The 27333-nt window shown below is 42.0% G+C and overlaps 1 protein-coding gene across 2 annotated transcripts in view; it reads right to left on the reverse strand.

The window, feature by feature from the left end:
* Positions 1-27333, reverse strand: part of INSC (INSC spindle orientation adaptor protein) — a 175059-nt gene that overhangs the window by 97190 nt on the left and 50536 nt on the right. For both annotated transcript variants that reach the window (XM_003411992.4, XM_010592210.3), the window contains 3 exons: positions 15193-15538; positions 14670-14722; positions 13404-13527 (listed from right to left, as the gene is read on the reverse strand). In XM_003411992.4, coding sequence (XP_003412040.1) covers positions 13404-13527; positions 14670-14722; positions 15193-15538 — 523 coding nt within the window. The remainder of the gene's footprint in view (positions 1-13403; positions 13528-14669; positions 14723-15192; positions 15539-27333) is intronic.

The following is a 27333-nucleotide window of genomic DNA, read 5'->3' on the forward strand; positions in this document are numbered from 1 at the left end:
CAGTGATTTCAAGGTCACAAATTCTTGTGGACTATGCGCAGCTGAAATAAACTGACTGACTCCTGCCATGACTACAACCAAGACAGTGTCCACCACCCACCCTCTTTCTCTGATGCAGATGAGTGTCTGTTAAGGCCTTTGGTTACCCCAACTACAGATCCTGGGACAAAACGTTGCCTGGAATCCCTGCCCTAGGGATTGAGGATTGGCTTTCTGTGAGCTAAGTTTCTGTGAAAGTAGGGGTTGCTGTTGTTGTTAGGTGCCGTCTAATCAATTTCAACTCACAGCGATCCCATGTGACAGAATAGAACTCCCCCGTAGGGTTTCCTAGGCTGATGGCAACAGGTTTGGTGGTTCTGGAATCTTTATAGAAGCAGATCTTCAGGTTTTTCTCCTGCGGAGCCACTGGGTGAGTTTGAACTGCCAGCATTTCAGTTAGTAGCCAAGTACTCAACAACTGTACCACCAGGGCTTCTGAATGTAGGGATAGTGCTGTGATAACACTGTGTTTCTGAGGTATCAACTCTTTAAGCCCTTTCAAGGGTGGTTGAGAAAGACTAGTATAAACAGTGAAGGACTGAAGGACTCACTTCCAGTGCTGTAGAGACAGCCCAGAATGCAGCTGCTGAAGGAAACCAGACTCCAACCAGACACTGGCATGAGACTTTCTGGCTGAGATGACCAGAATAAAAAACTTGAAGAGAACAGTGTTAAGCCAAGAATTTGGAACTCTGAATTATTTCTAAGGGCAAGGAGATTTAGTTATATTTTATTTTATTTTACTTTATTTTCTCCCATGGAAATTTAAAATCGGATAAGATACTATATTAAAATGTACATATTTATATTTCTCATCTGGCAAGTATATTTGAATTATCTTTTAACTGTCACTTCATCTCTTTGTAGCCTCTGATAACCTATATTGGACAAAATGGCTGAACAAAATCTGAGAGTGAGAAATAGAACAGGAAGCAAAGTTTGAGTCTTAGGTGAAAAGTATCCTCAAAGTTAATCTAATGAATGTAATATTATCAGTTATTTTCGAGCCTTCTGAGCGCAAAGCCTAAGTTGTCCACGGTGATTCCAGAAGGATTTACAAAGGAGCTTTGGTTGCGGTTGTTAGGTGCTGTTGACTCAATTTCAACTCATGATGACTCCACGTGACAGGGTAGAACTGCCCCATTGGGTTTTCTAGGTTTTTTTTTTTTTTTTTTAAGATGTCCCCTTGTGGACTAAAGTGCACCTGACCCAAGCCATGGTGTTTTCAATCGCCTCATATGCATGTGAAAGCTGGACAATGAATAATGAAGACTGAAGAATAATCGATGCCTTTAAATTGTGGTGTTGGTAAAGAATATTAAATATACCATGGACTGCCAAAAGAACGAACAAATCTGTCTTGGAAGGAATGGTCCTTAGAAGCAAGGATGGTGAGACTACATCTCACACACTTCAGACATGTTATTAGGAGGGATCAATCCCTGGAGAAGGACATCATACTTGGTAAAGTGGAGGGTAAGCGAAAAAGAGGAAGGCCCTCAATGAGATGGACCGACACAGTGGCTGCAACAATGGGTTCGAGCATAGCAACAATTGTGAGGATGGCACAGGACTGGGCAGTGTTTCGTTCTGTTGTACATAGGGTCACTATGAGTTAGAACTGACTCAAGGGCACCTAACAACGACAATATAAGTCTGAATCGACTTGATGACAATGGATTTGGTTTTGGTTTTTTTTAATGTTTTATGGGAGCAGATCGCCAAGTCTTTCTTCCACATAGCCATTGGGTGAGTTCAAACTACCAACCTTTTGGTTAGAGGCCAAGCGCTTACCAGGCTCCTTCCACAAAGGCGTATGGGGTTGTTGTTGGGGGAATGGCTTCATGAAGACAGGAAAGGCCCTCATAAACTGCTGACCTCTTCCCCCAAGGGGCACAGCCACACCCCTGGCTGACCACAAGCCTAATGGAGAAGGCCAATTCAGATAACAGGACAAGAATTATGGAGCATTTTTTTTAAGGGACAATACTCAGTCTCCACTCTTCCTGTTTTCCATGGGTAAGATTTCAGGAACATCATCTCTGCTGGCCTCACTCCCCATCCCTTCCTGGTTGCTCCCTGAAGTGCTTGTGTGCTGTCATGTTGATTCTGACCCTGTATGTCAGAGTAGAAGAGCCCCATAGGGTTTCCTAGGCTGCAATCTTTACAGGAGCAGATGGCCAGGTCTTTTCTCCCGTGGATCCACAGGTCAGTTCGAACCACCACCATTTCAGTTAGCAGCCGAGCTCTTAATTGCACTACCGGGGCTCCTTACTGAAGGGTTAGAGGTGAGTTATCTGATTACTAATTTTGGAAGAAGAAACAGTATGCTCAGCTTAGCCCCTTCCTCTCTTAGGAGGTGTCCCTCATTCTGCCCTCTGTCACAAGCTAGGTGCCTACCCCTCAGGTAAGGCACGAGATTGTCCAGCTCTGGCTGGGACAGGGAGAGGAAATTTAGTCTTGAGATGAAGTTTTAACAAGTGCATTTAGCCACAGATCAAAGCTATGAATATTAGTAAAAAGATGATATTTTAAACTGAAATAAAATTTGATTGACTGAATGAGTAGATAGGTGAATATAACATCTATCCATGTGAAGCCAAGTCAAAGATTCAAAGATACAGGTGAGAGTCGATTTATGCAACAGTAAGAACCCTAGAAGTCATCTTCAAGTAATTCAGTTTTTGTAAACCAAATTTTCTTCCTTCACCTCCCACCATGCTAATCCTTCATTTCTAGACAGACTAACCATCAATGCTCATTAATTTCCAATTGGTGGCTCCTAACATTTAGGTCTTAAATTTTTCATTTCCCACCAAGTAGTTAAATTATCTTAATTATCAATGAATTAGGTGATTGGGGGGCTCCTTTAGCAAAGCTCGTGATTGCTTCCTCTTAAGACAGAGCAGGGTTCTAGTGACTAGAGCAGCTGACACAATCATGACTGTACCACAAATTACTCACGTGTTATCACATTTAATCCTCATGACAACCCATTATAGAGGTAATGAAACTGAGGGATGGAGAAGATAAGTCACTCCCCAAGTCCGCACAACCAGTAAGTAGCACAGTCAGGTTTTGAACCCTAATATGCCTCCAAGCTCCATGCTTGGTCCAAGACTCCACAATGCTCAGATTCATAGAACTACATACTATCAGGACTGGAAGACACCTTACAAGTTGTTCAGTCAACCTTCATCTCCTGCCCATGTCATCCCAGGCACGGCTTGCCCCTCTCAGTGACAGGAGTTCCTAAGGCAGCCCCTTCCATTGCTGGACAACCCTACTGTTTCATAAACTTCTTTTTATATGGGATACCTCGTAAGTTTGCTCCACTGGCCCTATGTCTATCTTCCCTCTTGGCAATAGCAGAGTGTCGGTCCCCTAGATTAAATACCCCCCTGCTTCTCCAACTATTCCTTACATACCTTGACCTTCGGTCCCCTCCCCAACCTCCTGGGAACCTCCTCTGAGGACAAACATTGCCAATGACCTCTCTGGGGCCTGGAACTGGACATGATATTCCAGCAAGAGGCAGACCAGCACAGAATAGGGCTAGATTATCATCACCCTTTTATACGTCCAGGTTGAAAAGCACAAATGTCTCCTTCAAGACTAAAGTGGATTTGACCCAAACCATGGTGTTTTCAATTACCTCATATGCATGCAAAAGCTGGATGATGAATAAAGAAGACCAAAGAATTGATGCTTTTGAATTGTGGTGTCAGTGAAGAATATTATATACCACAGACTGTGAAAAGAACGAGCAAATCTGTCCTGGAAGAAGTACAACCAGAATGCTCCTTAGAAGCAAAGATGGTGAGACTATGTCTCAAGTACTTTGGACATGTTGTCAGGAGGGATCAGTCCTTGGACAAGGACATCATGCTTGGTAAAGCAGAGGGTCAGCATGAAAGAGGAAGACCCTCAATGAGATGGAATGACACAGTGGCTGCAACAATTGGCTCAAACATAGCAACAATTGTGAGGATGGCGCAGAACCAGGCAATGTTTCATACTGTTGTACACAGGGTCGCTATGAGTCGGAATTGAGTTGACGGCATCTAACAACAACAACAACAGTCTGAAAGGCCCAGGTCAGCTCCTGGCAGCCCCAGGGAGCTTTTCCCTGGATTCTGCGTCCCAGAGCGTCAAAAAGACACCCTGCGCCTTTGCACCTGGGTAAAAACAGCTGATGATCACTCCCAAATCTAGCTGGCTCTCATTTACAGTCCAAAGTAACTCTTCCGTCTCAGCCCTTTTAATTGAACCTGGTATTTCCAGACAAGTGGACACTAAAAGAGCATAAAAGCCAGCAGCTGGCACCTCTACCCATGCTCAGAAATTCCTCTCAGTCCCTTGGCTCTCCCTTCTCCTTGTCTCAGGACAGGGAGAGAAGCCTTTTCCAAGCTTCTATGGCTGGGAGGGTGAGAATGCTTGGGACTAGCCACACTGACGTGGAGTGCAGGCTCCATGGGACCAAAGAGTATGGACAGAGTCAGGGCCAGCAGGTGAGTCAGGCCAGAATGGCTGTGCCCTGTGCAAAATGGGTCAGACATTCAGGAAAGAGAGAAAAGAAATTCTGAACTCAGTAGAAACACTGAGTTTGGAGAGAAGAGTTATAAGAAGGGATTTGTTATTTTTGGAACGCTTTTATTTGGTGGTGGGAAAAGAATGGAAAATATGTAACACAATATTTCTGTAACTATAAATAATGTGTAAATACCTCTCATAATGAAAACCTTATGGAATCTGCTTTTCTGAGAGGCTTTTAAAATAGGAAAGGGCAAGCAAGGGAAGTAACATGTATTTAACTTTTTTTTTTTTAATATGCTAAGCACCTTCCATAGGTTGTTTAGTCCTTTCACTTCTTGTGGGGACAGTTTCTCAATTAATACCCAAAACCCAGTGCCGTCGAGTCGATTCCAACTCATAGCAACCCTATAGGACAGAGTAGAACCGCCCCACAGAGTTTCCAAGGAGCGCCTGGCGGATTTGAACTGCTGACCCTTTGGTTAGGAGCTGTAGCACTTAATTTATAGATGAGGAAAATTAGGTACAAGAGATTAAAGGATTTGGCCATGGTCTCACAGTGAACGACAGTTTCAAATAGACCTGTCAGACACTGTTATAGATTGAATTGTGTCCCCGAAAAAAAGTTATGTTGAGGTCCTAACCCCTGTACCTGTGGGTATGACCATTTGGATATAGGGATTTTCTTTTGTTATGTTAATGAGGTTGTCTTAGTCATCTAATGCTGCTATAACAGCAATACCACAAGTGAATGGCTTTAACAAAGATAAATTTATTTCCTCATGGTAAAATAGGCTAAAGGTCCAAATTCAGGGAGTCAGCTCCAGGGGAAGGCTTTCTCTCTCTGTGGGCCTTCTCATCTATCTTCCCCCAGACTAGGAACTTCTCTGAGAAGGGACCCCAGGCCCAAAGGACATGCTCTCGTCCCAGCACTGTTTTCTTGGTGGTACGCTTGCTTCCCTTTCTTTTTTATCTTTTGAGAGATAAAAGGTGGTACAGGCCACAACCCAGGAAAACTCCCTTTACATTGGATCAGGGATGTGACCTGGGTAAGGGTGTTACAATCCTGCCTAAAACTTCTTTAACATAGGAGGCGGGGCCAAGATGGCGGACTAGGTGGACGCTACCACGGATCCCTCTTGCAACAAAGACTCAGAAAAACAAGTGAATCGATCACATATATAACAATCTACGAACTCTGAACAACAAACACAGACTTAGAGATGGAGAACGAACAAATACAGGCAGACAGCAATCGTTTTCAGAACTAAGAGCCAGCGTGCCAGTCGGCTCCATTAACATCCGAATACCCTGAGCCAGAAGGAGAATTCAGATAGGGATCTGACTGCATTTTTTTTTTAGCTGATTACCTGGAAAATCTAGTTTCCCAGTGATGGCTCGGAGACAGCAGTCCATATCAAACCACATAAAGAAACAGACCATGACAGCTTCTCCAACCCCCCAAACAAAAGAATCAAAATCTTTCCCAAATGAAGATACGATCCTGGAATTATCAGATACGGAATATAAAAAACTAATTTACAGAATGCTTAAAGATATCACAAATGAAATTAGGATAACTGCAGAAAAAGCCAAGGAACACACTGATAAAAATGTTGAAGAACTCAAAAAGGTTATTCAAAAACATAGTGGAAAAATTAATAAGTTGCAAGAATCCATAGAGAGACAGCATGTAGAAATCCAAAAGATTAACAATAAAATTACAGAATTAGACAACGCAATAGAAAGTCAGAGGAGCAGACTCGACCAATTAGAATGTAGACTGGGACTTCTGGAGGACCAGGGAATCTACTCCAACATAGCTGAAAAAAAATCAGATAAAAGAATTTAAAAAAATGAAGAAACCCTAAGAATCATGTGGGACTCTATCAAGAAGGATAACTTGCGTGTGATTGGAGTCCCAGAACAGGGAGGGGGAACAGAAAACACAGAGAAAATAGTTGAAGAACTCCTGACACAAAACTTCCCTGACATCATGAAAGACGGAAGGATATCTATCCAAGATGCTCATCGAATCCCATTTAAGATTGATCCAAAAAGAAAAACACCAAGACATATTATCATCAAACTTGCCAAAACCAAAGACAAACAGAAAATTTTAAAAGCAGCCAGGGAGAAAAGAAAGGTTTTCTTCAAGGGAGAATCAATAAGAATAAGTTCAGACTACTCAGCAGAAACCATGCAAGCAAGAAGGGAATGGGACGACGTATACAGAGCACTGAAGGAGAAAAACTGCCAGCCAAGGATCATATATCCAGCAAAACTCTCTCTGAAATATGAAGGAGAAATTAAGATATTTACAGATAAACACAAGTTTAGAGAATTTGCAAAAACTAAACCAAGACTGCAAGAAATGCTTAAGGAGATGGTTTGGCCTGATGACCAATAATATCAGGTACCAGCACAATACAAGGTCACAAAACAGAACGTCCTGATATCAACGCAACTCAAATAGGGAAAGCACAAAAACAAACAAAGTAAGATTAATTCTAAAAAATAAAGAAACAAAATGATACACATGACAGGAAATCATGGAAATCAATAGATAAATGATCACAATAATCAAAAAGAGGGACTAAATATAGGAGGCATTGAACTGCCAGATGGAGAGTGATACAAGGCGATATAGAAGGATACAAGTTAGGTTTTTACTTAGAAAAATAGGGGTAAATAATAAGGTAACCACAAAAGGGAATATCAATTCCATAACTCAAGAAAAACGTAACGACTCAACAAACATAAAGTTAAACATTATGAAAAAGAGGATCTCACAATCTACTAAGAAAAACGTCTCAGCACAAAAAAGTATGTGGAAAAATGAAAAGGCCAACAACACACATGAAAAGGCATCAAAATGACAGCACTAAAAACTTATTTATCTATAATTACACTGAATGTAAATGGACTAAATGCACCAATAAAGAGACAGAGAGTCACGGACTGGATAAAGAAACACGATCCATCTATATGCTGCCTACAAGAGACACACCTTAGACTTAGAGACACAAACAAACTAAAACTCAAAGGATGGAAAAAAATATATCAAGCAAATAATAAGCAAAAAAGAAGAGGAGTAGCAATATTAATTTCTGACAAAATAGACTTTAGACTTAAATCCGCCACAAAGGATAAAGAAGGACACTATATAATGATAAAAGGGACAATTGATCAGGAAGATATAACCATATTAAATATTTACGCACCCAATGACAGGGCTGCAAGATACATAAATCAAATTTTAACAGAATTGAAAAGCGAGATAGACACCTCCACATTTATAGTAGGGGACTTCAACACACCACTTTTGGAGAAGGACAGGACATCCAGTAAGAAGCTCAATAGAGACACGGAAGACCTACTTACAACAATCAACCAACTTGACCTCATAGACTTATACAGAACTCTACACCCAACTGCTGCAAAATATACTTTTTTTTCTAGTGCACATGGAACATTCTCTAGAATAGACCACATATTAGGTCATAAAACAAATCTTGGTAGAATCCAAAACATCGAAATATTACAAAGCATCTTCTCAGACCACAAGGCAATGAAGCTAGAAATCAATAACAGAAAAACTAGGGAAAAGAAATCAAATACTTGGAAAATGAACAATACCCTCCTGAAAAAAGACTGGGTTAGAGAAGACATCAAGGAGGGAATAAGGAAATTGCTAGAAAGCAACGAGAATGAAAATACTTCCTATCAAAACCTCTGGGACACAGCAAAAGCACTGCTCAGAGGCCAATTTATATCGATAAATGCACACATACAAAAAGAAGAAAGAGCCAAAATCAGAGAACTGTCCCGACAACTTGAACAAATAGAAAGTGAGCAACAAAAGAACCCATCAGGCACCAGAAGAAAACAAATAATAAAAATTAGAGCTGAACTAAATGAATTAGAGAACAGAAAAACAATAGAAAAAATTAACAAAGCCAAAAGCTGGTTTTTTGAAAAAATTAACAAAATTGATAAACCATTGGCCAGACTGACTAAAGAAAAACAGGAAAGGAAACAAATAACCCGAATAAGAAACGAGAAGGACCACATCACAACAGAGCCAAATGAAATTAAAAGAATCATTTCAGATTACTATGTAAAATTGTACTCTAACAAATTTGAAAACCTAGAAGAAATGGATAAATTCTTGGAACAATACTACCTACCTAAACTAACACATTCAGAAGTAGAACAACTAAATAGACCCATAACAAAAAAGAGATTGAAACGGTAATCAAAAAACTTCCAACAAAAAAAAGTCCTGGCCCAGACGGCTTCACTGCAGAGTTCTACCAAACCTTCAGAGGAGGCTTAACACCACTACTACTGAAGGTATTTCAAAGCATAGAACAAGATGGAATACTACCCAACTCATTCTATGAAGCTACCATCTCCCTGATACCAAAACCAGGTAAAGACATTACAAAAAAAGAAAATTTTAGACCTATAGCCCTCATGAACATAGATGCAAAAATCCTCAACAAAATTCTAGCCAATAGAATCCAACAACACATCAAAAAAATAATTCACCCTGATCAAGTGGGATTTATACCAGGTATGCAAGGCTGGTTTAATATCAGAAAAACCATTAATGTAATCCATCACATAAATAAAACAAAAGATAAAAACCACATGATCTTATCAATAGATGCAGAAAAGGCATTTGACAAAGTTCAACACCCATTTATGATAAAAACTCTTACCAAAATAGGAATTGAAGGAAAATTCCTCAACATAATAAAGGGCATCTATGCAAAGCCAACAGCCAATATCACTCTAAATGGAGAGAACCTGAAAGCATTTCCCCTGAGAACGGGAACCAGACAAGGATGCCCTTTATCACCACACTTATTCAACATCGTACTTGAAGTCCTAGCCAGGGCAATTAGGCTAGACAAAGAAATAAAGGGTATCCAGATTGGCAAGGAGGAAGTAAAGCTATCACTATTTGCAGATGACATGATCTTATACACAGAAAACCCTAAGGAATCCTCCAGAAAACTACTGAAACTAATAGAAGAGTTTGGAAGAGTCTCAGGTTATAAAATAAACATACAAAAATCACTTGGATTCCTCTACATCAACAAAAAGAACATCGAAGAGGAAATAACCAAATTGATACCATTCACAGTAGCCCCCAAGAAGATAAAATACTTAGGAATAAATCTTACCAAGGATGTAAAAGACCTATACAAAGAAAACTATAAAACTCTGCTACAAGCAATTCAAAAGGACATACTTAAGTGGAAGAACATACCCTGCTCATGGATAGGAAGACTTAACATAGTAAAAATGTCTATTCTACCAAAAGCCATCTATACATATAACTCATTTCCAATCCAAATACCAATGTCATATTTTAAGGGGATAGAGAAACAAATCACTAATTTCATATGGAAGGGAAAGAACCCCCGGATAAGCAAAGCATTACTGAAAAAGAAGAAGAAAGTGGGAGGCCTCACTCTACCTGATTTCAGAACCTATTATACAGCTACAGTAGTCAAAACAGCCTGGTACTGGTACAACAACAGGCACATAGACCAATGGAACAGAATTGAGAACACAGATATAAATCCATCCATGTATGAGCAGCTGATATTTGACAAAGGCCCAGTGTCAGTCAAATGGGGAAAAGATAGTCTTTTTAACAAATGGTGCTGGCATAACTGGATATCCATTTGCAAAAGAATGAAACAGGACCCATACCTCACACCATGCACAAAAACTAACTCCAAGTGGATCAAAGACCTAAACATAAAGACTAAAATGATAAAGATCATGGAAGAAAAAATTGGGACAACCCTAGGAGCCCTAATACAGGGCATAAACAGAATACAAAACATTACCAAAAATGATGAAGAGAAACCAGATAACTGGGAGCTCCTAAAAATCAAACACCTATGCTCATCTAAAGACTTCACCAAAAGAGTAAAAAGACCACCTACAGACTGGGAAAGAATATTCAGCTATGACATCTCCGACCAGCGCCTGATCTCTAAAATCTACATGATTCTGTCAAAACTCAACCACAAAAAGACAAGCAACCCAATCAAGAAGTGGGCAAAGGATATGAACACACATTTCACTAAAGAAGATATTCAGGCAGCCAACAGATACATGAGAAAATGCTCCCGATCATTAGCCATTAGAGAAATGCAAATTAAAACTACGATGAGATTCCATCTCACACCAACTAGACTGGCATTAATCCAAAAAACACAAAATAATAAATGTTGGAGAGGCTGCGGAGAGATTGGAACTCTCATACACTGCTGGTGGGATTGTAAAATGGTACAACCACTTTGGAAATCTATCTGGCGTTACCTTAAACAGTTAGAAATAGAACTACCATACAACCCAGAAATCCCACTCCTCTGAATATACCCTAGAGATACAAGAGCCTTCACACAAACAGACATATGCACACCCATGTTTATTGCAGCTCTGTTTACAATAGCAGAAAGCTGGAAGCAACCAAGATGTCCGTCAATGGATGAATGGGTAAATAAATTGTGGTATATTCACACAATGGAATACTACGCATCGATAAAGAACAGTGACGAATCTCTGAAACATTTCATAACATGGAGGAATCTGGAAGACATTATGCTGAGCGAAATGAGTCAGAGGCAAAAGGACAAATATTGTATAAGACCTCTATTATAAGATCTTGAGAAATAGAAAAAACGGAGAAGAACACATACTTTTGTGGTTACAAAGGGGGGAGGGAGGGAGGGAGGGAGAGGATTTTTTAGTGATCAATCAGTAGATAAGAACTGCTTTGGGTGAAGGGAAAGACAACACACAATACAAGGAAGGTCAGCCTAATTGGACTGGACTAAAAGCAAAGAGGTTTCCAGGATAAAATGAAAGCTTCAAAGGTCAGCGGAGCCAGGGCTGGGGTCTGGGGAACATGGTTTGAGGAGACTTCTAAGTCTACAGGCAAAATAATTCTATCATGAAAACACTCTGCATCCCACTTTGAATTGTGGCGCCTGGGGTCCTAAATGCCAACAAGCGGCCATCTAAGATACATCAATTGGTCTCAACCCACCTGGAGCAAAGGCAAAGAAAGAACACCAAGGCCACACAACAACTAAGAACCCAAGAGACAGAAAGGGCCACATGAACCAGAGACCTACATTATCCTGAGACCAGAAGAACTAGTTGGTGCCCGGCCACAATCGATGTCTGCCCTGACAGGGAGCACAGCAGACAACTCCGGAGGGAGCAGGAGGCCAATGGGATACAGACCCCAAATTCTCATAAAAAGACCATACCTAATGATATGAATGCGACTAGAGGAATCCTAGAGACAATGCTCCCCAGAACTTCTGATGGCACAGGACAGGAACCATCCCCGAAGACAACTCATCAGGCATGAAAAGGACTGGTCAGCGGGGGGGAGAGAGATGCTGATGAAGAGTGAGCCAATTAAATTAGGTGGACACTGGAGAGTGTGTTGGCAACTCTTGACTGGAGGGGGGATGGGAAGATAGAGAGAGAGGGAAGATGGCAAAATTGGCACGAAACGAGAGACTGAAAGGGCTGACTCAATAGGGGGAGAGCAGGTGGGAGAAGGGAGTAAGATGTGTGTAAACCTACATGTGACAGACTGATTGGAATGGTAAATGTTCACTTGAAGCTTAATAAAAATTAATTAAAAAAAAAAAAACTTCTTTAACATAAAATCACAATCACAAAATGTAGGACAACCACACAATACTGGGAGTCATGGCCTAACCAAGTTTACACATATTTTGGGGGGACACAATTCAATCTGTGATGGAGGTCATACCAGAGTAGGGTGGGTCCTAAACCTAATCCCTTCTTAAAAAAAAAGTGGTGTCTTATAAAGGGGAGACACACTCTCAGAGAGGGAGACACTATGTGGCGATGGAGGCAGATTCATCTATAAACAGCAAAAGAAGGTCAAGAATCGTGGCAGTCACCAGAAATCAGGAGCGAGGGCCATAGAAAGAATCAACAGGTCCAAGACTCTGATTTGAACTTTTAGCCTCCAGAACTATGAGAAAATAAATTTCTATTCATTAAAGCTACCCACTTGGTGGTGTGTTGTTATTGCAGCACTAGGTAACTAAGACCGACACTCTTCTTGGGAATCAAGCATGAGCCTGCCTAGAAGCTGGGTTTGGACTATGTGGCCTTTCTAGATTCTTCTTCCTTGACAGGGTTTCCACAGTTGGCTTGTTCTCTGCAGGTGCCTTAAGTCTTCCAGGACAATAAGCACCCACTGGAGGGCTGGAGGCAATCCTGGTGGCATAGTGGTTAAGTGCTATGGCTGCTAACCAAAGGGTCAGCTGTTCAAATCCACCAGGCACTCCTTGGAAACTCTGTGGGGCAGTTCTACTCTGTCCTATAGGGTCGCTACGAGTAGGAATTGACTCGATGGCACTGGATTTGGTTTGGTTGGTTGGTGGGCTGGAACAATTATTCAAAAGTGAAGCACTAGGGTGGTGGAAACAACCTTGAAAGAGAAATAGGGAGATGCTAGGTTCTGCCGCTGCCTTGCTGTGTGACTTTAAATAAGTCTCTTCCCTCTCTGGACCCTAGTTTTCACATCTGGAAAGTGCAGACTTCAGCTAGATGCTCTGGAAGCCTGCGCCCAGCTCAGATAGTCTTGTCTACCAGGTGCTGGAGTTGGCTTTGATGGTCTGAGGAAGACATCTTCCAAGAACAGTCACTTCAGCTACTTCCCCCAGCCGACTGCCTGGCTAAGCCCCTCTGCTCACCCCCCGCCAAGAAGCCTTACATGTGTCCCTCTCCAAAGCCCAGCCTGTACTGACCTGCACCTCCCGGGTCAGGGCCAGCTCCAGCAGCTGGCCAAAATGCTGGCCCAGAGTGCTCAAGGTCTCACTCACGCAGGCCTTCATCGACTTCAGGACATGCTCGTTCTCCACCTGGAGGCACCTGGGGAGCAGAAGATATGGGGTGGGTGGCCAGAGGGGACAGTGGGCATCCCAGAACCATTGCAGAGGCCAGATCTGGGTCTGTGCCAGCTCTGGAGTGTGGTGGCAATCCCCTGGGGGAAGACATCAACTTCGAGGAATCAGACAGAGTATTGCACAGATGGTTTATCCCCTAGCCCCTTACTGGGCAGGAATGTGCTGACCTGAGACATGAGCAGACAGTTCATGTCACCGGGGAGAAAGGCCATCCACTAGTGGCTGAATCCATAGCTCTGGTTTTCTTCCTCAGGGAATCTGCCATCACTGCAACCAGGCTCTATCTTTTCAGTGATGTTAGGGGTGGAGGGGATGGAGAGACAGGAAGCTGCAGAGGAGGGGTACTGGAGTGCCGGGTATTGCCAGTGTTCACCCTAAAAGCATGTGGCAATGCCTAGAAGCCCTTAAAAAATGGTGGTCTACAACACACAGAAAGCAGCCTTAAACATTTTCTTCCCTGGACAGGAAAAAGAGGGGATCAGGCTCAAATTCACTCTTGTGGCCTGAGAATGCTCCATACCAGGAGGCCAAACACCCCCATAGGGCCCTGGGGATACCAAGTTTCAGACACAGACATGGGTGTGTCTGTATGTGCTGTTGAGTGTGTGTATGGGTCTGAGCGTAAATATATGTATATTGACGTGTGTGAATTATGCAGAAGAGGGCATGAGTATATTTCTGTGATTATGTGAGTGTATGTTTATAGATCTGTGTATGAGCACGTGAGTGTCGGTAAATGTAAGTGTCTATGTGTATGTGTGTAAGGATTGATTGTCCGCTTTGACCTTGCCTTGACTTTGAGAATCAAAGAGCCTTCCCAAAGCTGTGGGAAACCTTTTCCTTGTTACCAACCCCAGAAAAATCCTCTTTCTTCCTATGGCCGGCCTCTCCTCCGCCTTCTACATTATTCCTAGATGCTGTAAATGGGCCCTGAAAATCCCAAGGGAATCATTTAAAGTCACCAACAAAAGTCAGCAAAAGGCAACTCCCCAGACTGCTGCCAGGGCTCTCCGTGCTCACTTGCTCTCTGGTACCCCCAGATAGGAGGAAGATGCCAGCTCCTTCCCCCGCCCTAGCATGGGCTAGCAGACTGAGGTCCCGACTTACCTTTCTGTGAGTGCTGAGAGCTCGGAGCATTTCTCCATTAGCAGCTTCTCAATCTGCAGAAAAACAGACCAACTTTATCCAATTCAATAAGCATTTGTTGACCAACTGCCATGCTGGACACTCTAGGGCATAGTAAACCAAAACTGAAAAAAAAAAAACAAGTGTTGCCATTGAGTCGTCTCTGCCTCATGGTGACCCCATGTGTCTGAGAATAGAACCGTGCTCCATAGGGTTTTCAGTGGTGATTTTTCAGAAGTAAATTGCCAGGTCTTTCTTCTGAGGCACCTGAGTGAACTTCCAATTTTTTGGTTAGTAGCTAAGTGAGTTAACAGTTTGAGCCACCCAGAAGCTTTTTTTTTTTAGGTACTCAATAAAGGTCCTTCCTGCCTCTCTTTTCTGCTTTACTAGAAGAGGAGGGAGGCCTCTGTGGTAGGAAAGTTTCAGGTTCTAAACAATTCAGACCATTCTCCCTGAAAGTATCCTGAGTCCCAGCGCCCATCCACCACCATCCCAGGGCACTGACCTGGCCCATCTCCTGCGAGGTGCTCTTGCTGATGGCACTGTACTCGCTGACCATGGAGCGGGCGTGGCAGGTGAGACGCACACTCATGCTGTGCATGCGTGCCCAGCGGTCCTGGGCCAGCTTTTGCCCGATCCTGCGCAGCTCGGTGCTGATGACCCAGCCCCGCTTGAGCAGCAGCTGCAGGGGGTCTGCAGGGCTGGGGCCACCTGCCAGGATGAGGTCACCCTGCACATCCTCCTCCAGGCTGATGGGCTTTGCCTGCAGGACGCACATGCACTCACACTCAGTCATGAGCTTCAGGTCCTCCATCCAGCGCCGGACTGAGTCCACCTGCATCAGGTGCAGCCTGCAGCCAAAAGACAGAGCCATGATGGTTATCAACACTCCCCAGTTCCCAAAAGTTTCAATTCCAGGCCCTCTTTGTTGACTAAGCACCTACTACATGCTGAGTAGGTTTTCTCTCCTTTGCATACCTTAATTGTCTGAATTATTTCTCATTATCCCCATCTTACAAATAAGAAGACTGAGGCACAGAAGTTTTGGGGGCAGATGACCAGACTAATAAACCACAGGCAATGAAATCTGACAGAGTACCAAATATCCTTATAATAGGGGGAAAGTGGAACTAGCTTAATTACCAAATAATAGTTATGTTGTTAAGTGAGCTATGGTACAGCTACATGGTTAAGTATTGTGCATATATTTAAAATAATGCTTTCATAAAGCTTATAGCAAAGAAAAACCAATAAAATTAAGGAGGGGACAGCAGATTGCAAAATTACCAACACAAGACCATTATAATCAAGTTAAAAAAAAAAAAAACTATGCCTAAAAAATATTTAAAGGATAGACACTAAAACGTTAACAGTTTTTTATAGGTGGTGGAACTAAACCCAAAACCTGATTCTGACTCATAGCAACCCTATAGGGCAGAGTAGAACTGTCCCCTAGAGTTTCCAAGGAGCACCTGGTGGATTCAAACTGCTGACCTTTTCGTTAGCAGCCACAGGACTTAGCCACTAACCCACCAGGGTTTTTGTGAAGCTAAAGCTTTTTTAACTTTTTTCAACTTTTCTCTATTTTCCAAATTTTCTATAGTGAGCACGTATATTACTTTTGTAATGGAGCGAAATTAACTCTATTTAGTACAACATAAGAACATAGATTAGATTCTTAGATCTTAGTCAAACAAAATTCACCCTAAGATTCACCTAGTCAAATAAAATCCAGTAGTAGCAGATGGTTAATGAAGTCACTGGACATTTGTTGAGTGCCTTATATTTAACATCATTTAAGTGCTGGGCACTTTGGAAAAAGTGAGGACGAAGAAGTCAAGCCTTTTGATCTTCTTTAATAGTCAAGACAAACTAATATGAAGTAAAAAAACAGTAACAGATGTCAATATCATTTCAAGATTACCCCAGAATTAGCCATGCATAGGTAATCATTAATGCTAAGCTCAAGTCCCTTTGTCTTCACTGTGACTCACTATAGCAATCTTCTAATTAGTCTTTCTGTCTCTAATCTTACCTGCCTCCAAGCCATTCTCCACCTACCACCTACTGATTCATCCTACAAATATATATTCAGTGCCTACTACATGCCAAGTACTGTGCTAAGCTCTGGGCTGCAGCAGCAAACAAGATATATAAAAATCACTTCCCTTATGAAGGTTACATTCAAGTGAGGGAGTCAGTTCAATTTTCAAAGTAATTTTCAATATAAACAAGTGAAGTATATAATAGGTTGGAGATGATAAGTGTTAAGAAGAAAAGGAGAACAGGGAAGAAGAATAGAGCGTGGGTTTGGGAGAGGGTGTTGGCATTACAATTTAAAATCATCAGATCTGAGAAGGCTCATGAGAAACGAACATTTGAGCAAAGTCTTGAAGGGCAAGAGAGAGAGTGCCATGTGATTATCTGGAGGCATACTGCTCCAGGTAGAGAGAGCAGAGAGTGCAAAGGTTCTGGGCAGGAGTGTCCTTCAGATGTGTGAGAAACAGCAAGGATGCCAGAGTAGCTGGAGTGGAGAGAGCCTGGGGGAGTGAGGGATGGAGGAGAGGAAGGAAGAGCAGAAACGGGGCCAGATCCTAGAGGACTAGGCTGACCACATTGAAGACTTGACTTTTCTTCTGAATGAGTATAACAAACAACGGGCCACTGGGGCCAGCCAGGTGGGGCAAAGGTATAAAGGAGGACTGAAATTATAAAGGCGCACTCCAATTACCATGGTTAGGATCATGTCTTCATTTTACTCTTTTTTAAGGAGAAGAAGCGGGACTTTCTGACAGACACAACTGTTGGATTATAAAGCTATTAAATGTAATTTTTTAAAAGCCAGGCTTATAACACTTGAACATTGAAGTTGCATGTGTGACTTCTTACAGGAAATTGCATTTTAAATTGTTACACACAAAAACTCACCAATGACCTTTCTTTCTCCCCCTATATTACAAATATTACAAATATATGTATACAGAGAGAGAGAAAGTCACCTAAAATCACATCCCCCTACTGCCCATTCTATCTTTATGAATTCATAGATACACACATATATAACTTTTCATAAGTAAGATCATATCACATGTGCTCTTTTATTACGGACAATTTATATGCCTCTATTTTTTTTTATACCTTATTCTGTAAAAAAAAAAAAAATTTTTTTTTTTTATTATGTAAACCCTGGTAGGTAGTGGTTAAGAGCTACGGCTGCAAACCAAAAGGTTGGCAGTTGGAATCCACCAGGCGCTCCTTGGAAACCCCATGGGACAGTTCTACTATGTCCTACAGGGTCACTATGAGTCAGAATTGAATTAGTTTTTTTTTTTTTTTAACCTTATTACCTCTCCTCTAACCATTACTCCCCACACTCTGGCAGACTTATGGTAACCTGTTGGGTGTCATTCCTTACATTTCTCCACATTCATGTATCCCTATGCACACTTTTACCTAAGTATATATACATTTATAAGATTTTCTGACCCATTGCTTAATTCATAAAATTGACCATAATGCATACACATTTTGCTGCATTTTTGTTTTCTCATTCAACATGGAAATCACTCCAAGTCATTCAGTAGAGTTCTAAAACATTATTTGTAATTTCTGAAAAATATTCCATGTGTGGATATACCACAGTTTATTAAACCATTTTCCCATTATTGACTCTCAATTTGTTTCCAGTTCTTGGCCACTATAAACAATGTAACAATAAGCATCACTATACATATCCCCCTAATATGCACATACATACCAGTACCTTAGTTCTATAGTATAGATCCCCAGGGACAGATTTGCAATTCAACAGATATTGCTATATTGGCTTCCCAAAGCAGCAATGCTTCACATTCCACCAACACTTTGTGAGAGCTTTCTACATAGACGTTGAATTGCATTCCTCTCCCGTTTGAATCTTTCAGTGCCCTCCTCGCCTGGCTCATTTCCCCCAGGATAAGTTAAACTCCTGAAGATGGGATACAAGGGCCTCCATGATCTGGCCCCAGACACCCCTCCCACATACCTCCCTTTCCCATCTTCCGCCAGCTCTTAGTGCCCCACCATAAATACACTGTCTACACCCCAGGCACACTCACCCTTCCTATTTCCCAAACATATCACTGTTTTTCACAGTACCCAGTGGACTTGAACATATAGTTCTCTCTCAGACTGAAATCCCCTCTCCTTCTTCTCTACATGGAAAGCTCCTTCTCATGCTACAAGACCCAGACTGAATGTTAGAAATAGATACATAGCTGCAGTCAAGTTGACTTCAACTCATGGAGACCTAATGTACAACAGAGCAAAAAATTTCCCCAACCTGCAGCGCAATAACCAGCATGTTCAAGTTCATCATTGTGGCTATTGTGTCAATACATTTCACAAAGGGTATCTCTCAGCCCCGCCATTGGCCCTCTACTTCACCAAACATGATGTCCTCCTCCAGCGATTGATCCCTCCTGAGGACATGCCTGAAGCCAGGGAGTCAGACAATGTTCTGTTGTGATGTATAAGGTTTTCTTTGTCTAATGTTTGGAAGTAGATCACCAGGCCTTTCTTCCTGGTCTGTCTCAGTCTGTAATCTCCACAGAAACCTGTCCCCCATGGGTGACCCTGCTAGTATTCGAAATACCTATGGCATAGCTTGTAGCATCGCAGCAACACACAAGCCACTACTGTATGAGAAACTTACAGATGGGTGGTGGAACTTTAACGTTACCTCCTCTGAAAAGCCATCAGCCAGAGCTAATCAGTCCCTCCCCCAGGCCCTGTATCTCTCTGGATATCCTCCACTGGAGTACAAATCACATTCTGTTGTTATTTGTGTGTTTGGCTGAACTCTCCAAGTCCTGTGAGACATGTTCCCTTGTATCTGCCTATTGTCGGTGCCCAACTCAGTAATACATGCTCAGTAAACATATGCCAAACTGGATGTCAGGCATTATTGCTATAACTATGCAGGAGACATCAGATGCCTCACCCACTCAGGCTACCTGGAAGGTGTCCCAAGACCAACACCATAAAACATGATATAGAGGGTGATGAAACATGTGATCATCGTGCTCTAGAGATTCAGAACTAAGAGCCAAACTGACCTATGGGCTGCTAAGAGACAACAAATGCACTAATCTCTCACTCACTGACTCGTTTACTCCAAAGCACTTTGTAGTGGATATTTGTTGTTTGGTCTTCCCAGCATCCCTTCCTCCTTTTTGGCCAATAAAAAGACAAGTTATATTAGTTACTGGGTGCCTAGACTGCATCTTTTCCCTCTTCTTTGGGAAAGATCTCACCCCCTTCAGTCACAAGTGTAGTCCCCCAGTGGCCATGTCTGTGCTGTGGAATGGTTGATCCCGGGGTGGGCTCCTGACCTGAGCTGCACTAATCTAACTCCATCTCCCCAAATTGTGAAACTTAGAGCCAAGCATTATAGAGACCGGAGTTGTTGGACATGGGTCATGTGAATAACAGCAACATTCTCCTTTCGATGAGAAACTCCAGGATCATTTGGGGAGAGTAACCTAAGAATTAATTTTTACTACTTGTAACCAAAAGAATTTTTCCTAAAAACAAGTACACCAATAACTAAGGAGAGTTGAGTCGGTGTCATACATTAGAGAAAGCGTCTTCTGGGAATTCAAAGGAGGGAGCTATCCCTTCCAGTTGGTGGTCAAGAGAAGCTGCTTAGACAAGGTAGCTTTAGAGTTGGGTAGAGTTTGGACATGTGAAGATAGTTGGAGCATATTCTAGGGTAGGGCAGACAAAGGGACAATGAGTTGGTCAGTTGGGCCAGAGTCATGTTCCACAAAAGGAGAGAGCAGTGAGAAGAAAGACTGAAAAGATGAGCCAAGGCCCAGACTTTGAGGAGTCTTGAATGCCAAAGTAGGGGTTGGGTATTTATGCTGAAAGCTCTGAGAAGCTATTGAAGGGTGACAGATCAGGGCAACCGGGATGGAGGCTGGTGGGGTTGAGAGGCTGTGTTAACCCATGGAGCCAAGGACTAGCACCCAGCACAAAGTAAGCCTGTGGTGCTGGGGCAGGCTCTCAGCGTATCTCCCCAGGGAAGAACTCTGGGGATCCTCTAACTGGAGACACTCACACCCCTAGACTCCTGACCTGGATGAGAAAGGGCCAGCCCAACCCAGCAGCCATGGAAGAGCCAAGAACAGAGATAAAAAGAAGGCAGACCACTAAATGGCTCTGCCCTAGGCCCATCCTAAGAGGCCTACTTAGATTTAAAACTCACATTTTCATCCCCTCCCCCACCCCCAACTCTCACTCCTTAAGATCTTTAAGAATTAGAAAGAAAACAGGTTTTCAGAAGCTGTGTTCACTAAAATTCTAGTTAATTCACCTCTCTGCTAGAAGGAGAAATGAATTAACAAAACTATCTGCGTGTTTGTGCCTTTGAGTGTTTGTGTTTATGGATATCAGTTCATCTGTGTGACTGTCTCTATTGTCTGTATGACTACATCTGGGCATCTCTGAGTAAGTTTCTTTATCCTTACCTGTGCAAATACTCGGACGCCTGTGCGTGTTTATAGGTCTTAGTCATAAACTTGATGATTAAAAACAGAGGGGGCGCTGCTTGAGTGTGGGCTGTGCTTAATGACTGGTTCCAAAGAACAGAGTATGGAAAGGAGGCAGGGCAGTAATTTTCCATGCAGAAACTTTACTGGCAAACACTACTTTGACAAAGTAAGCAAGGTTAACATCACCAGTAATAATCCATGTTGATAGCACGTAACCCTGCTATGATATGATGAGAAGGCTTTTCCACCTCTGTGACATTCTTCCTAAAAACACATAACTCCAGTCCAAACAGGAGAAAATCATCAAACAAACCCAACTTGAGGTTTATTCTACAAAATACCTGACCAGTACTCCTCAAAACTGTCAAGGTCATCAAAAACAAGAAATGACTGGGAAACTGTTATAGACTAGGAGACACGATGACAGAATGTAATATGATATCCTGGACAGAATCCTAAAACAGAAAAAGGACGTTCATGGAAAACTAGTGAGATCAAAATATAGTCTGGAGTTTAGTTAAGAGCAAGATACTAATGTCAGTTTCTTAGCTTTGATAAATAAACCATGATAACTAAGATGTTAACAATATGGGAAACTGGGTATGGGGTATACGAGAACACTCTATCCTGTCTTTGAAAACTTTTCTGTAAATCTAAATCTATTTTAAAATTAAAAAGTTGATTAAAAACAAAAAAACAGGGGTGTGGGGTGGAGTCCAGATGCCGGACCTGAGAGTTCTTTCTTCCAACTCTCTAAGAAGAAGTTCACTTCCCTTGTCTCTTCCTTGACCAAAAGCACGGGCTGAGGCTGGCTGTCTCTCTGGCTCTATGTAGTGAGCCTCATGGGGGTTAGGTGGCACCTGGCCGGAGAGCCAGGAGTGGAAACTGGAAGTGGAAGAAAAGGGAGTCCCCAGCTAGGAGATAGATGTTGTTCTGTCTGGGGAAAGGAGCATGGCCAATCCAACTGGCTTTGTCTTCCCAACTGGAAAGACAAAAAACCCATCAGTGAGTCCCCATGACCTGCGCCTTCTGTGCTTGGCTTCCTTGGAGCCCTCCTTCTGGCACGGTCAGGCCCCTCAGGCTGGCTCATGACTATCCTGCTCCCTCCCTAATTGAAAGGGCTGCTAGATGTGACCTGGGGGAAAAGCAGAGTAAGACAGTGCTCTGACCAAACCTTGGTTCCTCTTTCTTCCTTGGGTCCAAGAAGTTTACTTTCTAAGGGCCATGAGTGTAAGAGGAACTTCAGGGTGACAAGGCTCACACATTAGCACATGCGTTAGATAAAGCTGACCCTACTACCATAATCTGTGTGACCTTGGGCAGGCTGCTGCTGCTGCTTCTTTTTTTTTCCTTTTATTGAAAATGTTATTAAAGTATAACATACATAATAAAAGTGACCAAATCATAATATCGAACTGTAGCTCAATAAACTTTCACAAGGTCAAGAAACAGAGTATTACCAATACTCCAGAAGCCTGCCTTGTGCCCCCTTTTGGTCATTCTTCGACCAGGATAACCAGTATCCTGCTATTTAACATGTAACATTTTAACACCTATATTAAGAATGGTTAAGTATAATAATGGCTAGCATTTATTCAGCACATACTGTGAGGCAGGCTTTGTGCTAAATGCTTTTGTATAAATTATTTCATTTATCGATAATGACAGTTGTCTGAGTCAGGTATTATTATCATCACCACTTTACAGATGAGTAAACTGAGATGTAGAGAAGTGAAATCACCCAGCAAAAAGCAGTAGCACTGAGGTTCAAACCCTGTTCTCTCTGACTTTAGGATCTGTGCTCTTAACCTCTGTGCTTTACTGCTTCTCACCCTGTCCGCCCCTCAAAAAAAAAGAAGAGGAGCGAACAGCAGGATGAGGTGGGTTTAACAAAGGCTGATAAGGAAGACCAATTTCCCAAGCAAGAACTTCAGAGGCTACTTATGAGCAACAGGAAGATGAAGGGAAACTGTGAGCTGCTGGCTTCACCAAAAGCTCTGGGGAGGAAGGTGGGCCAGGGATGTGATGGCTGCTTCCAGGCCCAACCCACTCCCAACTGTTCAGCCTCAGATATGAGGATGGACAAGGGGGTGCCTGTGGGGAAAGCAGAGTCTGGTTTTCTTTAAGAATGAGCTTAAAATAACTTTTATTTCAAGGGATTGTTTAAACAGAAACCTCGTCTTTCTCCTCAAGCAGCAACCAAAGGTACCAAGAACAAGAATAATCTGAGCAGATTTGTAAATCCATTGGTCTCTGCCTCCTCTTAATCCCATTCATTGGCTAATCCCTGGCCTTTCCAAGTAGGCATATCCCCAGGGAAGAGAGGACTTTGGGAGGTTCTGGCCCACTAGCAGGTAGAGGGCAGAATGAGTAGGCTGCTCAAGACCCTCCCACACAGCCTGACTTCTTCCAGTATGCTTTGCACTCAAGTTGCCCAAGTTGCAAGGAAACCACTGAGTTAATAATATAGTTGTGTTTAGCTAAAGAAATAGAGAACTGGATAAAAAGTAGTTCTGATGTCACAAGGAAAGGCAGATAAAAGCTATTGCCCAGTACCCAGTGCCATCGAGTCGATTAGCAGTAATTAATATCCATTGAACCTTTATAGTCCCCCAAGAACTGTGCACTTATGCATTATTTTATTCTCACAACAACCTGATTAGGTGTATACTCTTATTGTCTCCATTTTACAGAGGAAGATACTGAGGTGTAGAATGGTTACGAGGCTTAACAGAGCCAGAAATCCAAGCAGATAGCATAACAGCTATACAGTCTCCTCACCTGTCTCCTCCATCGGACTTTGAGATATCCTCAGGGGCAACTATCTGATTTATTTTAGGATTAACAGTACTTCACACAAAGCCGGACACATAGTCAATATCAATAAATATTTAATTGAATCAAGTAACCAGAGGTTGCTTGGAAGACTGGAGTTAAAGTTTTAAAGCATGTCGAGCCAGCTGGAAATATTTTCCTGAACATAGAAAGGGCATGAGCAACCTAGACTAGAAACATAGGAATTCCCTGAACTCACCCCATCTCTGCTCTGGGACTATATTTCTGTAAGTATAGATTCTGCCTTTGGCTGGGAAGTCAGTCTAAGTGTAGGTAAGTTTCCTGCACCACGGTAAAAGTTTGAAAGTTGGGCATGTAACTCAACACCCAGTGCCCTCGAGTCGATTCCGACTCAGTAACTAGAGCCGACAAAAGACATGTTAAGAAAGAGTTTGGTTTTAAATGGAAACGCTTGAAGTAGGAATCAGTAGAACAACAGAGACCTTTTGTACAAGTGCCCCTCGAGACACTTTTTTAAAGGTTCCTGTCTTCTACTAAGCAATGCCCTGGTTGAGTAGAACTTGGATCCTTAGCAGCCATTACCCGAATTCTCAGCATTTGGCCTGAATTTATAGGCAAATGGTGTTCCAGTAAAGTGTGGATATGTACCTGTTACAGATTGAATTTTATCCCCAAAAACTGTGTGTCAGCTTGGCTAGGCCATGATTCCCAGTATTGTGTGATTGTCCACTTTGTCATCTTATGTGGTTTCCCATGTGTTACAAATCCTGCTTCTAGGATGTTAATGAGGCGGGATTAGAGACAGTTATGTTAATGAGGCAGGACTCAATCTACAAGATTAGATTGTATTTTGAGTCAATCTCTTTTCAGATATAAAAGAGAGAATTGAGCAGAAAGATAGGGGTACCTCCTACCACCAAGAATGAAGAACCAGGAGGGGAGCATGTCCTTTGGACCTGGGGTCCCTGTGCTAGACCAGAGGAAGATTGAAGATAAGGATCTTCTCCTAGAGCTGACAGAGAAAGTCTTCCCCTGAAGCTGACATCTTGAATTTCAGAGTTCTAGCCTCCTAGACTGTGAGAGAATAAATTTCTCTTTGTTAAAGCCACCCACTTGTGGTATTTCTGTTATAGCAGCACTAGATAACTAAGACAGTACCCAAGCCCTGAGAAAATGGCTAAAGGGAGATCTGAGCTCCCAGAAGATGTGTCAGTCCCCACACAACCCCAGTAACAAACACAAAATATTCTCAGCCAGTCTGACAAGGTGTACATTAAGCAGTATCTCACAGTCAATCCCTGGATAACTTGATTTGATTAAACCCTACCAACATTGACTACGTGCCAGGTCTTGTGCTAGGTTTTGGTGATCCCTGATCACTCAGTCTAAAAGAGATAGACATAATATTTTAGTTGAAAGCTCTCACAATCTAGAAGAAACAGACATAAACAAATATAACCAACCTTGTTCTCTTCCCAACATGATAAGCCGTAAGTTTTTCCCAAGTATTTCCAGGAGGATCCAAGTCCTCCCCCTCCAAAAAAAGACTGTTTCAACCAACCATAAGGTAGCATTGAATGATTCTGTTATTCTTTCTTGCTGTTGCATCCTTATACTGGGTATTAGTCTATCTGTCGGGACCTGACATGTCCACTGAGCATGGCTTACTATCCTGGTTAACGTCATGCTCTCTGGACATCACTAGATATCTCAGGCTGTCACAGTCACCACTTTTTCTCTCACTACTGCATCTTTGAGGACCATCATACTACCATCAGGAACAGGCATACCACTGGGTGTTCCAGGCACCACTGTGGCATCTTTTGGGTACCACTGCTTCCACCAGAGCATGAATTCTGGATCTAGATTGCCTCATTTCAAATTCTAGCTCTGCCACTTGCTAACTATATAACTTTGGGCAAGTTACATAACCTTTCTGTGATTCAGTTTCTTTATACCAAATGGGAAAGATAATAATACCTACCTACCTCCTAGGCTTTTTGTGATTTTCATCTTTGGTTTAGTTAAAACCAAAAACTCATGGATAATGTTTACAATAAAACTAGATGATATCACGTCAAACCTCAAAATGCAAACAGGTAGGGACAAACCACCAACAACTACAAGAACTGCTTTGAAAGAGAGTGACAAACGTTAAAGATAGACAAAGAAGATACAATGTACACACAATAGGAAGAAATCCAAAGTAAAACTTTCCTATGGGGAGGGAAAAAAAAAAAAAAACTTAACGTATTGAAAGGGCACACCACATATCTGAGAACAACCACACAAGATATATTCTAGTAAGATTATTGGACTTTAAAATAGAAAGAAAGAAAAACTCCTTTGGATATCTAGAAATAAATACTTGTTACATACAAGGAATAGAAAATTATGTTATCATCTGTTTTGTTTTTTGTTTGTTTTTTACAGCAAATGCTTTATGCCAAAAAAAACTGAAGTAACATATTCAAGATACTCCAGAAAATAAAGTGTGAGCCAACAATTTTATATTCAGCCAAAATGACTTTCAAGTGTAAGGGAGGCTAGAACCCTGAGCTCTGGTGACAGCAGTAGTCTTGCAGAACAATCATTCAAAAATGATTAAGAAGGTAAAATCAACAGGACTTGGATATTGACTGACACAAATGATAAATGATAGGGAGTTCGTCAAAGATAAGACCCAGATTTTTAACCTGGGCAGCTAAATGGATAAAAGAAACAAGTTTGGAAGACATGAAGATGGGTTCAGTTTGAGATGTGTTGACTCTAATGGGCCTACTCTATTAGAGTCTTTTGAAGAACTCCAGTCCCTCTCGCTGGACTGCCTTCCTCCAGATCTTCGTTCCAAAACTTCCAGGTGCTCCCAGCGTCCATAAAGAGTGCATGGCCTATATACTCTCACAAGTTCCATCTTGAATAGTTATTCATTCATCCATTAAATATTTACTGAATGCCTGTTCTGTGCCAGGAACTGCTCTAGCTATTTGGGATACATCATTGAGCAAATCAAACAAGCATCCCTGCCCTTGTAGAGGGTACAATATAGCAGGAAAAAAGAGACAATAATAATAAATAAATTCATAGTATGTTAAAAGCAAATAATTTATTAAAAAGTAGAGAGGAAAAAGAGCAAAGAAGGAGGTCTCACACGACCTGATCTCAGAACCTACTGTAAAGTTACAATAGTCAAAACAGCCTGGTACTGGTACAGTGACAGACACATAGGCCAATGGAACAGAATTGAGGACCCAGACATAAATCTATCTACCTATGATCAGCTGATCTTTGACAAAGAACCAAAGTCCATTAGATGG

Source organism: Loxodonta africana, chromosome 7 (genome assembly GCF_030014295.1).
Source record: "Loxodonta africana isolate mLoxAfr1 chromosome 7, mLoxAfr1.hap2, whole genome shotgun sequence".
Classification (NCBI taxonomy): Eukaryota; Metazoa; Chordata; class Mammalia; order Proboscidea; family Elephantidae; genus Loxodonta; species Loxodonta africana.